This window comes from Trachypithecus francoisi, unplaced genomic scaffold (genome assembly GCF_009764315.1).
Source record: "Trachypithecus francoisi isolate TF-2019V2 unplaced genomic scaffold, Tfra_2.0 Lachesis_group17, whole genome shotgun sequence".
Classification (NCBI taxonomy): domain Eukaryota; kingdom Metazoa; phylum Chordata; class Mammalia; order Primates; family Cercopithecidae; genus Trachypithecus; species Trachypithecus francoisi.
The window spans coordinates 52,507,178-52,524,810 of NW_022681462.1; the positions used below are offsets into that span (position 1 = coordinate 52,507,178).

The 17,633-nt window shown below is 37.3% G+C and overlaps 1 protein-coding gene across 1 annotated transcript in view; it reads right to left on the reverse strand.

Moving 5' to 3' along the window:
- Positions 1-17,633, reverse strand: part of EML6 (EMAP like 6) — a 255,024-nt gene that overhangs the window by 143,423 nt on the left and 93,968 nt on the right. Inside the window, exons 3-7 of the mRNA XM_033175697.1 lie at positions 17,047-17,206; positions 13,587-13,685; positions 10,507-10,575; positions 2,869-3,054; positions 1,147-1,282 (exon numbers count right to left, since the gene is read on the reverse strand). Coding sequence (XP_033031588.1) covers positions 1,147-1,282; positions 2,869-3,054; positions 10,507-10,575; positions 13,587-13,685; positions 17,047-17,206 — 650 coding nt within the window. The remainder of the gene's footprint in view (positions 1-1,146; positions 1,283-2,868; positions 3,055-10,506; positions 10,576-13,586; positions 13,686-17,046; positions 17,207-17,633) is intronic.

The following is a 17,633-nucleotide window of genomic DNA, read 5'->3' on the forward strand; positions in this document are numbered from 1 at the left end:
CCCAAGGCCAGCAGAGAGCACCGTGCACTGCCACCCGATCTGGCCTATGGAACAACCTCGCCATCAGGTCACACAGCGGGGGCTTCATGAGGAACAACCCAGGAGAAACAGCTCGTTTCAGGCCTGTTGAGGACTTTGAGCCCTATGTCACAGGGTCGTCTCTAAAAGATGCTCAGGAAATCTCTCCCTCATCTCGGCACTGAAAAAGATTCCTCTTCATGAGAATGATGGGTAAGTTTTCATCCTGTGGACCTCCACGGCTCACAGTACCACGTACCCCTCCCTTGGCGCTGGGTCTGCGGCCCACCTGTGGGGAGTGAACAGAACCTCCCAACCTGTGCTTAGCATACTAACAACGCTATGACTTCCTCTTGTCTTTCCTATTTACATTTTCCACTTTAATCTTTCTCAGTTGTTAATTCTTTATCTGCCAAAAGGTAACAGGCCTATCATGAGAATTTTAAAAGATGTATCGTATTCTGATATATACACTCTATATACTGTGAGAATAGCTAACAATCTGAGTGCTAAGTGCACTTTGCAAGTATATTTAGTCCTCATCCTAAGCATTTCGCAAGTATATTTAATCCTCATACAACCATGGGAGGCTGGTGCTCGTATTATCTCCCTTTTATAGATGGGGAAATAGATGCCCCGAGATTTGAGACTGCTGTTCAATTTCTTAACTTTCTCACAGGGAAAAAGAATTTGAACCCATGCCACATGACTGAGCCCATGCCCTTAATCCCTACTACTATAGTATCTACTACTTTAAAGTTATCTTTAAAAAATAAATTTGTCACATTTCTCCTCTCATTTGTTTTCAGAGGCTGGGCACATTCACTCTTACGGTAACCAACTTGTCTAGAATTTCTCAGTTTTGTCACTGACAATCCCATCTCCTAAGAAACCTCAGCAACGTCATCAGAATGCTTATTTTGGCTTCAGCATTGCTGGTTCACACAGATGCATTTGTGCAAATTAGGAAAAAGGACATCCATTTACTTTTAACATACTTTTGCTTGTATTCAATATATTTATATAAACTGCCTTTTAAAAACGGGGTACAGAGAAACAAATACGAATACAGAACTTCACATTATATTTCACATCCAGAGTTACAGGTAAGTTTAACACATATATTACCTTTATATCCTTGTTCTGTCTCCCTGAGATCAATTTTGGTTATTGGTTTGAAATCAGTGTCCCATAGTCGTATACACCCATCTCGCCCACCAGTGGCAAAGCCTTCTTCACAAGCATACATGCTAAAGATTCCAGCCTGTTGATTAAAATACGTAACACTCAGTGCTGCAACCATCCTAAGTGTAATGAATAGATACAGTTGAATGTTGATTTAAAAACATAACAAGGCAAAAACAAAAATAAAACTCCCTTGTTCTCTATTGAAATGCTGACAATAGACCAAAGAGCCATTTATGATGCTGCTCATCTCAACTACATTAAAAATCATAATAATCAAAGCAAACTAGCTTAAGTGCTCTTTTACCACTACTAAAAAGATGGCAGTTTTTTAAAAACTCAAAAATATAATTAATGCAGGTATAGGAATCAAATTCTTTTACATGATAAGCGGCCCTTAGAGAGAAAAGACAACTATGGAGGTGTTTCATGGAAGTTGCTGCCTAAACTAATTAAGTAGAGATAAGAGGCTAGGAACATAAACACTTTCATAGGCACAAAAGTGCCCAAAATGTACCTCAGTGAGCTCACAAAGGTATCACTTGAACCTAACTGAAAATGTAAATAGCACTTATGTTAGCTTGTTAAGCATCGTTTGAAGATTTTCACATGGGAAATAGTTTTAGTAATTTAAAGATGCTCCTCCACAGGAAAATACTTTATTCAGTTTCTTCAAAAGTGCTGCAAGAATATAATGTTGACATAAGATCCAGTATAAAAAGAAATTAGGTTACTAAGGCAGCTGCTTTTATGAACGAGGACAAATACTGACCCATTATTTTAAGAGCTGTTTCATAATTAGTGAAGCCAAGAAAATTCACCTGCAACATATAGTGAAAGATCTGAAATGTCATAGCTCTAAGAGTTGCTTAAACTTTTCTTCATATTAAGAGTATAGGGAATCAATTTGGAGGCAATAAGCTAAAGGTTTATCATTTCCAGTAACATCATTACCCAATTTCCATTCACTATGATAGGCTTTGCCTTTCACATCATCTTCCCATTTGTAGGGACAATTTTATCACCTGTAGATACAACAATGTAGTCATTTTCATATGTGTCAAAAAAGAGGGCAGAGTGGTAAGAAGTTTGTCCTTGTTCTTACAGAGCAGACACCAGAAGATATGTGGTTATCAATGGTTTCTGACTGTACCTTAAGAGCTCATGACACTGGTGTGGAGGTAACACCCTGCACCTCAACATAAAGAATGAGGAAAATCTATCTCATCAACCAATGTAAGAGCAATAGTTATCTACACCTTTCCTGTTCAAACTATGGGTCACTGATGAGCAGTGGCGACATCATCCTAGACCTATGGAGCCAGAATCTGCATTTTAACATGATCCTCCAGAAACTCATGGGCACATTAAAGTTTGAGAAGTGCCTGTAAGATGAACCTGATGAGCTAGTTCTAGTGTTCTGTCAAACTACTGCAGATGACACAAATCAAGCAATTAATACTTAAAGTGAAGGTTAATTACATTGTGTGCTTTGAAATATATTTTCCTTTAGGTGAGTAAACATAATTTGGGAAATTGTCATGAGTGGGGAGTGTTCAGCAGGGTCCTCTGATTCTAAAACAACAAGAGAAAAATACAGGGAGCGATTTGCAGTCTTACCTTATTTAGTAAATCACTCACAGATTTCCACACGGTAATACTTACACTATGTGCTCCTTGAATGGTGCGGACTAAATTGAGCCCTTTCCAGACATAGATGTCACCATTTAAAGCACCAGAGTAGGTGATGTCTTCTTTGGCACATGCAAGGCAAAGGATGGTCTGAAGATCCCCCGTTTTGCCAAATATCCCTCTTTTTGCAGTCAGGGCATTTCCACACAGTGTCCAAAACTAGAATGTAAGTGATAAAATAGATCTCCAAGATAGAGTATTTGGATGTATTTTGCATTGGTGTTTATTTATATTTCAGTGCATTTCACGTAATTTGCTCTATCCAGGCTAGGCACAAACAAGTTAATTTGCTTTGCTGTAACACAACAACATGTAACACAAAAACATTTTAGCTAACTACCAGGAACATGAGAAAAGCCTATAACAACACTTTTTAAACTTTCAAAGTTCCAAAATTTCAAAGCTTTGCTCATTGTTTAATGGTGATTTAATAGAAGATAATGCTCTCAGAGTTGGAATCAAGTGGACAAATCATGTTTTGCTTAGATTTCTGTCAAGTTATAAAACTAGTATAGGTTTATTGTAGTTTAGAAACTGAGATAAGTATAAAAAGGAAAACTGTGAAGGTCTATAACTTCTGGTTAGCCTGTTGACATATCATCTAGATTTTTTTTTTTCTGTTTTTGAGACAGAGTCTCACTCCGTCACCCAGACTGGAATGCAATGGCGCGATCTCAGCTCACTGCAACCTCTACCTCCCAGGGTCGAGCGATTCTTGTGTGTCAGCCTCCTAAGTAGCTGAGATTATAGGAGTGTACCACCAAGCTCAGCTCATTTTTGTATTTGTAGTAGAGACAGGGTTTCTCCATGTTGCCCAGGCTGGTCTCAAACTCCCGGCCTCAAGTAATCTGCCCTCCTCGGCCTCCCAAAGGGCTGGAATTACAGGTGTGAGCCACTGCACCCAGCTATATCTAGGTACTTTTAGTGTACATATGTTTGGAAATAATTTCTAACTTTCAATGTTATAAATCTTCATTGTAGAAATGTTACTTAGAAATGTTTCATAAATGAGTCATATTTCCATATACCCAAATAATTGACTAGGCTTTTCAGTTTTAGTTGCATAAAATGTGTCCATCGTGTAGAAGACCATACACAAAGCTTCAGCAATTTTATAGAAGGCAGTAAGGACACTCCCATGGTTATACAGACACAAAATATTTTGCATTGACATAGATTTTTTGGGGGCGGTGGCAGGGGGGCAAAGTCTCACTCTGCTGCCCAGGCTGGAGTGCAGTGGCCCGATCTCGGCTCACTGCAACCTCTGCCTCCTGGGTTCAAGTGATTCTCCTGCTTCGACCTCCCAGTTAGCTGGGACTACAGGCATGTGCCATCATACCCAGCTACCTTTTGTATTTTTAGTAGAGATGGGTTTTCACCATGTTGGCCAGGCTGGTCTTGAACTCCCAACCTCACGTGATCAGCCCCACTTGGCCTCTCAAAATCTTAACATATTTTAATGTATCAACTAGAATAACCTCACTGTCCTTGATATGGCCGCCCTCAGTTTAAAAAGGCTATTTGCATATGCTAAGGTATTTGATCCTATCAAAACCCTTAATAGGCTAAGGAAGACAGTATTGTCATCTCCATCTGGAGGGGAGGGAAAACAAACAGAAGTAGCTCACCCAAGGTAAAGGTTCAATGGGTTTAGAAAAAATATTGAAATCTTTATCTTTGCTTTGACAACTTTGAGTCAATGCAGAGGCAAATGAAACAATGAGGTAATTTTAAGGTAGCATATTCAGACTGTGCCCAGGTGGCAAGGAAATTCAAAGGTAGAGAACTAAGTTGAATTAAACAGAATCAACAAGAGTAGGACTCGGATCAGTGGTGAGGAAGAAACTGCATCTGGATTCAGAAGAGCAGGATGAGATGAAACCACATGGCAGGAATGTGGGAATAAATCAGTAACAACCATACTATTTTACACCTGCAGGAGAGGAAAAGCCATGGTCCTCTCAGAGTAGTTGGGTACTGGAGGAAGCAGTTCTGGGATGGCTATAACACCAAGATGGCCGGGATTCAGACAGCTGGGGGTGGGGGGCTGTCCTGTGTGTGTGTGTGGCAGCAGGTTGGGGAATAGAGGGATGCCTTGGCAAGAATGAAGGGCAGATACACAATGAAGGACCAATATGGGATTATCTTCTCAGAAAAGGTATCAGCTCTGGTAACTCATTTCTTTGGGTATTATTAATGAAAAGGTGTTAAAGTATATGTTGAAAGAATAAAGCAGGCTCATGCCTGTAATACCAGCACTTTGAGAAGCCGAGGCAGAAAGATCACTTGAGCCCAGGAGTTAGAGACAATCCTGGACAACACGACAAAACCCCATCTCTACAAAAATAATTAGACTGGAGTGGTAGCACACACCTGTAATAAAGCTTTTTTTTTTTTTTTTTTGAGACAGAGTCTTGCTCTGTCGCCCAGGCTGGAGTCCAGTGACATGATCTCGGCTCACTGCAAGCTCTGCCTCCCGGGTTCATGCCACTCTCCTGCCTCAGTCTCCTGAGTAGCCAGGAGTACAGGCGCCCGCCACCATGCCCGGCTAATTTTTCTGTATTTTGAGTAGAGACAGGGTTTCACCATGTTAGCCAGGATGGTCTCCGTCTCCTGACCTCGTGATCCACCTGCCTCAGCTTCCCAAAGTGCTGGGATTACAGGCATGAGCCACCGCACCCAGCCTAAATTTTTTTTTTTTTAATAGAGAATAAAGAGATCTAGGAAAAAGCTAGTTAGGTATAAGCTCTGGAAAACATTTAAGCTGTTACTCTGAACCTGAACAAACTCTTAGACATAAATGATTACTGGTTGTACCAACATGCCAAAGAACTTGCTGTTCATGGCAATGCTTATGGCAGATAGTTCCCTTTTTCTTTATACCTCCTCATGCATGAAGATTAAAAGAATTAGTTTGTCCTTTAACTTTGGATGTACACCCCCGGCCTGAGTTATCTGAATATTTCTAGACAGTCACAAAAAATGGAGCCCATTATCTTCAGACTTGATCTACATAAAAGTTTACTGGCAAGTCACCAGGTCAAATGGTATAAGGCCCACACGGAACATTCCAAATAGTCAAATGATTCCCTAAAATTATGATATTTTCTGCAGAAAATGGCAAGTACCTGAAATATTATCTCTTGAGAAGCATTTCCTACTTGAAAAACAGTGGCAGTTTAGGGTAGCAACGCATCATTAAATTCACACCAAATGAGGAGACCTTGTTTATCTTCTCCTGTCTCTACCCACAGACTGTGACACAAATTTTGTTAGAGCTGGCAGGTACCTTGAGTTCATCTAGCCCTAGCTAGTCCCTAAAGTCCCTTCTGTCTCTGACTAGAGACGGCTCAACAGTATCCACAAACCTGGTAGGCTCATTTGCTATAAAACCAATGAAGCGGCTGATGCTCAACTGTTAGTTTTTCAAGCATTTGTTTCAGATAATTGCGATTTGCCTGTTTGCCAAAACATAGGGGATTTACAAAGCCGAAAAAGATTTCACCCTAGCTACACAAATTTCAGATGAAGGTATTTTCTTCGAGTACAAAGATTTTGCATTCAATTTATGACTGGAATAATTCAATGCTAAGGTAGGTTTTTTTGGGAAGAAAAGTGGAGGAATCCTGGTAATTGGATATAGAGAATACAGGTAGGAAAAATAATTTGTTGAAGTTTGTTTAAATTTATTATATTTCTAAACAAAATTAATAAAGTATTGCTAGGTAGACATTCCAAATTCTTTGAGGTAAAAATGCTTGCATTTGCTTAGAAAAAAATATCCAAGTCTGCTAAGATGATTAAATTTAAACAGGGTAAGTAGTTCTTGTTTTCAAATAAAGTTTCAGAGTTTTGTCTCAGCCTTTCTGCTTTTAGAATTTACTGATTTAAAAGTTAAGAGTTATCCAAGGATAGAAAGAGATAGGAAGGAATCAGGAGAATTCTATCAATTAAGCAGCAAATCTAGTTAGAACCCAATAAATGTAGGGTTTTCTTTTTAAAACAAGTTAAGGCAAGGTAGTTCACTAAAGAAATTCCTCAGTGGAAAGAGCTCTATGGGTCAGAGGCTGAGCTTTAATCCCACCTCTGCCATCAGTTTTGTGATCCTAGGAAATGGGGAAAGAAACGAACATTATTGTGCCCCTACTGGGTTCCATACTGTTTAATGTAATTATCTTACATTCAGGAGGTAGTGACTTCTTTCTGAGATAGAATGAATCAATATTAATTCAGCCTCAGGGACATTAAATGGTTGCCCAGAGTCAAGTAGAGGGAAACAATCACGAATCGAAGTCAAATTCCCACCTAACCCTCTAGGGTCCTGGGTTTCTTCACCACTGAGTACAGGATGGATGATTGGCTCCCAGGTTAGGGTCCCAAATTTCCAGAAACTCCCCACAGCATAACAGAAATCAGGATCATCATGAACTCACATTTTTTTTTTACTCATGGCTGAAACAATTTTCATATTTTAGTTTAATCACAAACTCATGTTGGCAGATAACACATCTTTGACTAATAAAACATTGTTAAGGAAACTATGATTCAATGGCTAGTTTATTTTGTGGCCACCATCTTTCAATATATTTGTTCCCTAAGAAAACTATGGAAATAGGTTCTTTGGTAATGAAAACATTGGTAATCTTGGAACATATCATGAGCCATGGACCCTACCCGCTCCCCAGTCCCATGCTTCCATGCGTGACCAATGCCTCTCTTAACTCCTGACAGAAGTGCAACCCCTCCCCTAGTTCTGCCTCCCAGTCCTTCCTACCAAACTCACCCACCCACCGAGGCTCAGCCTAAGCAGCATCTCCATCCTGACAACGTGCTTCTAAAAGCCAGCTGGGATCTCATCTTTCTCGATAGAGGGCTTTGATTTTACCTTTCTTCCAAAAGGGTCTGTCTTAATGTTTGAATGGCTAAACTTCAAGCAAATTGAAAGTAGGGTCTGTTTTTGTTCTTTCATCTAGTACCAACTCAAATATAAAACTGAATGAGATTTTGGTCTTTCAGGTGTGCTGTACCAAGCATAGAAGGAGCTTCCAGCTGCTGTTAATAAAGCAAACTACCTAGATTTCAGCTGACGTTTTCCTAGATTAAAAATATACACATCAGGACTTGGTACAGGATTATTAAATGTTTAAGAAGCTCTAAAGTGTTGTGCAATATCTTACACTTTTGAGTAGTGGAACCTCTAAAATTTTTGTTCTCCATTTTAAAATTTCTTATTTTGGAACATAAATTATTGTAAAATAATTTTACAATGAAGTATACAAGGGAAAAATTATCCATCAACCCACTACCCAGAGATACTGTTTAACATTTGGAGATGTCCTTCTAATGTATTTCCTACATAAAAATGTTTTTAAAGAAAAAGAAGCCACAAATCTAATCTCACCATCATCCACCCACAAAGTCAACTGTAAACTTCCCCACACAATAGATTTTGAATATTTCCCAATATAATTAATTATCTAAAACATAACTTAACGATTGTACAGTGTTTTCATCATATGGATGTAACATTTTATTCAACTTCCTAGAGACACTTAAGTGGTTTCAGATCTTCTGTTTGGTTTATTTCAGATCTTCTATTTGGTTATTTGCTATTGATCACTTACTCAGCAATGAGTCAGCTCTTGGTTCACACTTATAACAATTTACTTGGGATAGATTCTAAGACGTGAAATTACTGGATCAACGATAACTGACATTTCTAAGGATAAATATTTCCAAATTTCTGGACCAAAACAGCATTATCAGCTTACCCCTCTCTACCAGCAAGGTTTAAGAGTGCTCATTCACGAAATCCTTGCCAAGAGAGGGTACTTTTAATCATAAATTTGATATATTTACAATGTTTTGTTATTTTAAATTTGTGTTCCTTAATTATTGAGATTTAAACATTTTCATAAGTCTATTGGCCAACAGTGTTTCTATTTTTGTCAGTTTTCTATGTTCTTTGTCCATTCTACAGATTTGCAAGAGGTCTTTGCATTTTCAGAACAACCCAGTTATCTACTTTGTGTGCTGCTTATACTTGTGCTAGTTTGCAGTTTCCCTCTTTTTGTGGAAAGAAGGAATTACACAGAATGTTTTAATATTTCTACAGTTGCATCAGTATTATCCCTTACGATGTCTTTGCTTTTACATTTTAAAAAATCTTTCTCCAATTTGAGCAGTTAAACACTTGCCTACATATTCCTCTAGTTATTTTATAGTTTTTGAAACTTACTTCTTTAATTCATATAGACTTTTAGTGTATAGTATGAAGTATTAATTTTATCCAAAAAATTAATAAATTTGTGCCTACCAGTTAGAGATGCTATTATACTTTAAGTTGTCATACATATTAAGGTCTATTTTTCAGCATTACTTCTTTTTATCCAAGTCTTATACCATTTAAATTAAATTCTACTATGCTTTAGTAAATAGTGGTACATATCCTCTTCATGATTCTTTTTTTATCCCAAAGTTCATAGTTATTGTCATTATTTTATGCTCCCAGATTAATTTAGGATAATTTAAAGGGAAATTCTGTCAGGTAAAAACAGAAGTAACAGGGATTTTAACTGCATTTCTACCAAATATAAATTTGGAGATAAATGATACATTTGTAAATTTTAGACATGTCCAGAATCAACATTGTCACTCCATTTATTCAAGTATTGTTTTACATTCCTCTGCAGAGTTTTGTAACACTCTTTAGGTAAGTCTTCCATATTTGTTATACTTCTTTGAGTATTTTATCATCTGTCCCTTTCTAACCAAGTAAGAATAATGGGAAGGATCGTGAAAAACTAGACTAAAAAAACTGCAAAATAGGAGGGGTTGGTTAGAAGAAAATCTTCATTCATACAGAAATATACCATTTTTTTTGTACAGAATCCATCATGCTCTATGCAAGAAGGTAATCCTTATACTCTTGTTTATGGACTTTAACTTCTATTATTTACAATCCTACAGAGAAAGAAGAACCTGGGCCCTATCCCAGGGGTCAGGAGAAATTTTTGCTATGTCAGAGCAAAGCATGTTGATGCAGTTAATTTTGCTACTTGTGAACAAAATAGTAAGAAGCAAATGTGGGCCTACCCAGATGAGAGAGTAGTCTAGAGGAAGATTGGGGCATTTAAAAACCAATGGTCCAGATAGGTTTGTACTGTGAATTCCTCTATTTCCTTGTAGAGTGCAACATGACACCTTTCATTTAAGGGAACATAACATGTCAAAGTGTTGACATGCAAATATGTAAATATTCATTATAATGGAAAAACTTACTTCACAACATTAAAATCAGCACTGTTTTAAAACATAGAGTCCCACAAGTATTATGAGTCTTCAGCTCGATATTTAATTTACATAAAATTTCCTTTTCAGCTGCCTGCTGAGCACTTCACTTGATTGTCATTACTTTGCATTTCTAAGAGAGAGCCCCATCAGCTGATGTTAGTTTGCTTCAGGAGCAGAGAAACAGGTAAGAGAGCTCTATATTGAAGAAAAAAAGTGTCAAGTCAAGCAGTCTCTCAACATCAAATTATCTATATAAACACCTAAAATTATTTGCACTCAAGGTACCAAAATTAAAAAATGAAAAACAAAAAACTTTACCTTTATATGTTTTACTCCACAGCTAACCACTCTGTTTGGCTGATATGGATCCCAGGAAATATCAAAAATCTGTTCAAAACATTAAAAGTTGCCATGTTGATCATTTGACATGTTTTTGCCTTTTCCAAATACTAGTCCAATTGCCAAGACTCTACCCTCACATTTAGAACACAATGTTACCTGCACAGGATAAAAATGGAAGATTTGGCTTGGAATGAGTCAGGAACTAACATACATGTTATCACCTCATGTCTACTTACCTTAAAGCCTGAGTAGAGAGAGAACTTACCATAATTATTTAAAACAAACTGGTGTCATATTTTGGGATAAACAAATGGACAATTTAGGATAAATTTTTGATCAAATTTTTCAATAGCTCTCCACAATGCTAGCACTTTGGAGACAGCTTTTCAATAGAAATGTAAAGAATTTTTAAATGCTTCTTTTTAACTAGGAAAACATTCAATAGCTAACTACAATTTAATGTGGCCAATAGTCTCTAGCAATCACAGAAGTTAATATTCCTAAATATAAGGCAGAAGCATTTATCTGACACTAACTTAAATAGTCCCTCAGGCTATCATTTTAATCTGACCCAACATACTATTATATTTTCAATTATATGATGAACTGAAAATATATCTGCTACTACTATTTGTCATTCTTTAACAAGAGCTACCAGACAGTTTGCAGGTAGTTCTATTTCCATTTCAGAGACAAGAAGGAAAAGACCGTCAATCCTGAGAATCAAATCGCCCATAGCAATTGCTTAAAACAGGTATTTCCAGGGCCCATTTGAGATGCTGTCATTTAGTGGGTCTGGAATTGGGTCCAGATACCCAAATCTTTAAACAGACTCCAGGAGATTCTGATGGAGGTGGATCCATGGACCACATTCCATGACACGCTGATAGAAAGGGAAGGACTACTTGTCAGGGACAAAGTCTAGACCAGAGAAATAACCTAGACCACTAACTGTTCATCACATATAAAGGAGCAATTATGGTCCCCGGAAAGAGCACTGAAGAAAAAGTACTTGGTCCAAGTATCCATTTCAGCCATCCAAGCTCAGGCAAGTCTGAGCACCTCTAACCTTAACCTCATCTTCTCTACAGTGGATTATACCACCTCAAGTTTTGTTAAGGTCAATGAAGATAAAGTATATCAACTTATTTTGCAGGGTATAAAACATTCATTATATAAATGTAATGGATTAAGTATTTTAGTGCCACTAAAATAATCTTGAAGATAATCTTGAAGTTAGCCATAAACAGTCAATAATTCATACTGGTATCAGTAATAAAGAGCAAAATTATGTGTGGCACAGATTATGGGGTCTGGTGGAACAGTGTTCCATATAAAGCATTTCATTAAAACATCCTAAGATTACAGACTCAGCACTAGGTATATGTATCCTGGGAAAAATGAACTGAGGTACAGAAACAGCTTTCCTAGTTTCAGCTCCAAATTTGCTTTATTTGGGCATGGTCTGAACAGGTGGCAGCCTGCCATTGGCTGAAGCTGGCTGCCATTCAGCTATTTGTTACAGAAGCATACACCTAAATTTTCAGTGTGGTTACTTACCAAGCTAGGTTGCAGTTGATTTTGTAGAGACTTACCATATGGGGGGCAGCTGAGGCCAAATTTAGCTTAACAGTAAGAATTTAACAATAAAAGTTCTTTCTATACAAGCCAAAGTGATTACATTAGGCTATTTCTAAGTAAGGAGATTTTACTGGTTTAAACTGTTTGTAATTTTAGTTTTCTTTTTCCAAGGTGATAAGATAGACAGACAGTAAACTAGTTCAGGTCAGACTATGTAAAATGATTCAGAAATAGTAGTAAATGCAGCATAACTCAGATAAAATATTACATAGGAGAGTGTGTGTGTGTGTGTGTGTGTGTGTGTGTGTGTGTGTATATATACATATATATATATGCTGTGAAGTCTCCCCAGGGGATTCTATGTGTAGCCAGGGTTGGGAACCACTGGACCAGTGGGGTACCAGCCTCTTCCAGTACTGAGGTTCTATTGTTGGTCACTCCTGAGCTTTCTGAAGACTTGATCCTGGAGTAGAATTTGCAATATCTGTGGGGTCTCCTTACAACTACAAACCTCCATAGATGAATGTGCCATTTGTACTTAAAATTTTTTTTAGGAGTTCCTTCTAAGCAAGAGACAGTGAATTTCATGTTTAATTAGAGCCTGATTCTACATCAAGCTTGTCCAACCCACAGCCCAGAATGACTGTGAATGCAGCCCAACACAAATTTGTAAACTTTCTTAAGATATTATGAGATGATATGATTTTTAGCTCATCAGCTGTCATTAGTGTTGCTGTTTATGTGTGACCCAAGACAATTCTTCCACTGCAGCCCAGGGAAGCCAAAAGATTGGATAGCCTGTTCCACATGAACACTTACATTGGGCAGAAATACAAAACACCTAGGAATTCAAGTAAGATAGTAAAGCAAATTCATTGTTTATACTAGAGAACCCAAGATAATAAAGGAGTCAAATTATTTTAATCATGCAAGATACTGGTAAATTAGATTTCTGACCAGTTATATGTATATACCCACTTCATTGCCTAAGACTACATGGAATTATTTCTGATCACACTGATTTCAATAGGAATAAGCAGGCCACATTCAATGTTCTCAAATACAACAAAGAATCACAAAGCTGTCATTACACTTATTCAAAATTAAAATGTGTACCCCTGTAATCATATTTTGTGACTATTTTCTAACAACTACTTCCATTTCTAAATGAATACATCTAAACTATACATAATTTCAAATTCAATTCCATTTTGATTTCATAAAGTAGTAAAATGCCAGCAACAAAAATTTGCTTTGCCTATGAAAAGCAGTAACAATCCATATAAAGTACTTGATCACCAGAAGCACATTAACACAGTTAGCTGTTAATCATGAAAAAAGAGGATGCTTATAAGTTTAATAGGAAAAATGTATACATGAAAAATTAACTTTTAAAAACATTAGAAGTCTGAGAAGCAATATCACAGGCCCCCCCAGTTCTGAAATCTGCACAGCTTGATCCAGCAAGTTCTTACCCGGTCAGAATGGCCAGTGGCTGAGGCCAGAAGTTTTCCCTTCCTCCAGTCCCAAATGCAGACTGTGTTTTTGGCATCCAACCCCACAGAGGCTAAACGCTAAGAATAAGAACAATAATTTAGTACCTAAAAGTGATGGGAAAATTTATTGACACTTGAGAAATAGTTACTGACTACTATGGGTTAGGCATTGAATTTCTTATAAGAAACCGATTTCTCAAAACCCATCTTAAACCCAAAACTAAAAATATCTCAACAGATGACTTTCCATTAGCATATGCTGAAATTTCAAAAACCTAAGAGCTACAGCTCCTTTATCCTTTTAAGTGTAAGAAACATACAGGTAAACTCTCAGGAAATCTCTGATAAGTCAATAGAAATTACAGAAATAGAACTTGAAGGCAGTATTTGGAATTTTTAACTTAAAATTTTTAGGTAAAATCTTAATAAGATTTAATAGAACCCAGGATTCTATAGTCTAAAAGCTCCAAACTGCTAAAATTTAAGGGTTTGACGAATAGAATAAATGAGCATTAATTTTTAGTTTTCTATAATTTTACAAACATTTAAGGTGACTAAAAGATAATACAATCTAAGTAGAAGTAACCTGATACTTCACCTCCCAGCCTAAATTCCTTGGGTTCAGGTCAGAACCTGTCCTTAAAGGAAAAATAAAATTCAACACACATGATTATATACAAAACCAAAAGTGTGAAAAACAGGCAACAGTCATACCAAAATCAGAGTTTCTTGCAGGATATCACTTGTAAGGAGACAGCATTGTGTAAGAAGCCTAAACTGTAAGTAGATTTGGCTTTTCTTTTCACTTTTAAGTAGCCAGACATAAGACCTTGCAAAATTAACTTCCTTAAATCTCAGTTGTCTCATTTGTACAATGGGTATAGAAAATATTCATTCCTTCTACTTTGTTGGGTTGTTGTATGGGTCAAGTGAAGTAACGTAAATTAAAGAGGTTTTAAACATGTGGTATTCCCCAAGTATAAGAGCATGTGCTTACTGAGTGCATTTGAGAGTATGTCTGTGTATGTGCACACTCAGTGTGGATGAAACAGCCAGCTACACATGGCTAAATGTATACATGTGCTGTTATGCAGGGATTCTTCAGGTTTCTTCACTAAACATGGCTTCCACTAGGAATTTTTAACGTAACACACATCACTGGGGTTTTTTTTAATGTGTCCTTAAGAAATGTCTTTGCTGTAATTTTTTAATTGAGGGTTTCAGCCATGGAAATGAGATGTGGTTGTATTTTTATTCATAAGAAAATCTGAATGGATGAACTCCATTCAGCTTATTCTTTTTAAGAGAAGAAAACCAGTTAACACAAATAGGGGCACTGGAGTAAAACCCGCATTTGAGAAAAAGCTGAAAGAAACCTATTTTGTTCATCTGTAGTGACAGGTTCCACAGCTACCTGAAAAGCATTTCTATTGCCTTTTGTCGATTGTGAGGTGATGGGCCATTGGTCATTTCTAAATATCATTCGATTCCAGTTAACTGTCCAGGGAGTAAGGCGGACCTGAAGCAACAGTCATCAACAAGCCACGAAATCCATCATGGCTAACATACAAGAAGTTATTTCTCTCACCTGACAGTTAAGTACCATGCAATCCACCCCTACCACCATCCTTCAAAATGAAATCTAAAGGAAAATAGTTAGGATTCTAACATAAATTAACATGGACAAAAACTAAGTTAAAGCTGGATTTCCCTTTGCTGCATTACATTTTCTTGTGACACTTCAGAACAAATTGATAAAGAATGCTTGCTTGAATAACAAAATCAGATTAGAGAAGGTGCACACCAGTACACATGTAAGCATACATTTATACTTGTATATGCATATGGATTCTGACACACTTCAGTTTATTTAGGAAGTCAATATAACTGCAAGCCTGAACAAATACTGGCATCCAGCTATCGTCTCTTTATGTAGACATACAAGGGAATGTATGCATTAAACTAACTGGATGAGATTACAGAGGAGTAAAATAAAGAACATATAATTCCAGGGGTCTACATATGTAGTGAATCGAGTTCTAAAAAGAAAAATGACTAGTGAATGATGCTCTCCTAAAATAGCAGAAAACAGCAAGTAAATGCTAATTGTTTTTCAAAAGTGACTCAAACCAGGTCAACTCCTATAATCCACTGAATTTCCCACAGACTTTCAGTTAAGCTTCTATGAATAATTTCACAGATCTTTGCATGGCACCAACTTACAGATTTAACTCTGAAATTTGTCAAAAATTAGATTGAAGGAATTTACAGGCAGAAACATGGAGGGTGAGAGAGAGAGGAAGGGTGGCACAGGAAACAGAGGCGGCTGAGAAAATGGGGAGAAGAGGCCCGGCCTTAGTGAGGAGATGAAAGCAGCCAGAGGCAGGAATGACCCCTCTGTTTTTACTTTTTCTAGAACATATCAACCTATCTTTTCTGCCAAGTATTGCTGTAGGTCAAAGGAAGAAGAGAAAACGGTGTTGGGAGGGATTGGCCAGGCTTTGTAAAAACTTTTGGAGACTGAATCACTTCAATGGGCAAAAGGGTGAGCAGGACACTTTAGGTGGACAGGACAGACTGAGGAAGGGCTCAGAGGTACAAATGTGCAAGGTCTGGTACAGGAGTCTTGCAGATTTGTTCAATTTGACAAGGGCACAACGGATAAAAGTCTAGAAAAGTTGGCTAAAACAGAATGCCCACTTAACAAAGTGTGGACTTTATTCACTGGGTACTCCAAGCTCTTATTGGTTTTAAACAACACTTTGACACCGTTTTCAGTTGATGAAATGTATTAGCAAGAAATTGCCTGTGAGGAGACTAAGAGGTTAAACAACGTCAGACATGACATTGACTTATTAGCACTTAAAGGACAGTGGCAGAGAGAATGGAAAGGAGAGAATGTCAGTTATTGTAAAGAAACAGAATACCCAGGAATTGATGATAGATTTAATTGGGAGAGGACAGGGAGAAGAAGCTAGAAATGATGTCAAGGTAAAGAGTCAAGGATAATCTTCTCAGTGGATTATTAGGAGGTGATGTCATCTTTTGAAATCAAGAAGCACTACAGACATGCTCAGGGCTTGAGGTCTGTGAATAAGGCTTGGTCCAGCCCTTACTCCAAATAGGAAGCTAACAGGCAACAAAGTAGAATTACTGGGCTATGGCGAACCTGATGAGCATGAATTCGTGACTTCTTTTATGGAGGCTTTTTAACCAGATGGTGGGACTAGGGGAACCAACACCAAGGCCTATCCAGAGCTTGGTGTTAGTGCCACAGTTTTAAAGAGGAAAAAACAGGTAAAAAATTCTAGGAGGCTCTGTCAGAAGAACCAGCAAGGGTTGATGGATTTTGAGTCTACTGGCTATTGGTATTATAGTTTTAAGTGAGTTGTGAGAAGTCATTAAATAAAACAAGTAAAAAAAAAAAAAAGATACACACCTGTCCATCTGAGTCAAAAGCCAGGCAGGCAACTCCATGTGTATGGACATCTTTAAGAATAGACACAGTCTGGACATTATAGGAATCCCATATGCATATATATGGCTCCTTCCCAACTTGGCCAGTTGCAACAAGAGTTTTGTCTGGGTGTAAGGCAAGGCTGAAAGAGAAAAAGGTTTCTTTTCACATCTTCCAACTGAAGAAAACACTGGTAACCTTTTATCTAAATCTGTTTCTCATTTAAATTATCTAACAAGGTGATCTCAAGAGAAAGAATCTGAACTGTCCCCAAAGTCATTAATTACTTTGTCTAATTGAAATGTTCACTTTAGCAGAGAGGCTTAGCACAGTCTGACAATCTCATTTGGTCTTACCCACTGGTTACCTTGAAAATTAGGTGCTATTGTGATTGTAATTATTCAATTTAAAGTCATCTGTATAGTTTTATAATTGCTTTATGTTGTGAAATTTAATTATTGATTTTCAAAATATTACTTGTTTTCAAGTTAGCTTTTGACTTTAATTTTTTTTTTTAAATGTTGTTGCTAGGGGAAGGTTCTCTTCTCAGAATTAAACCTGCTTGCAGA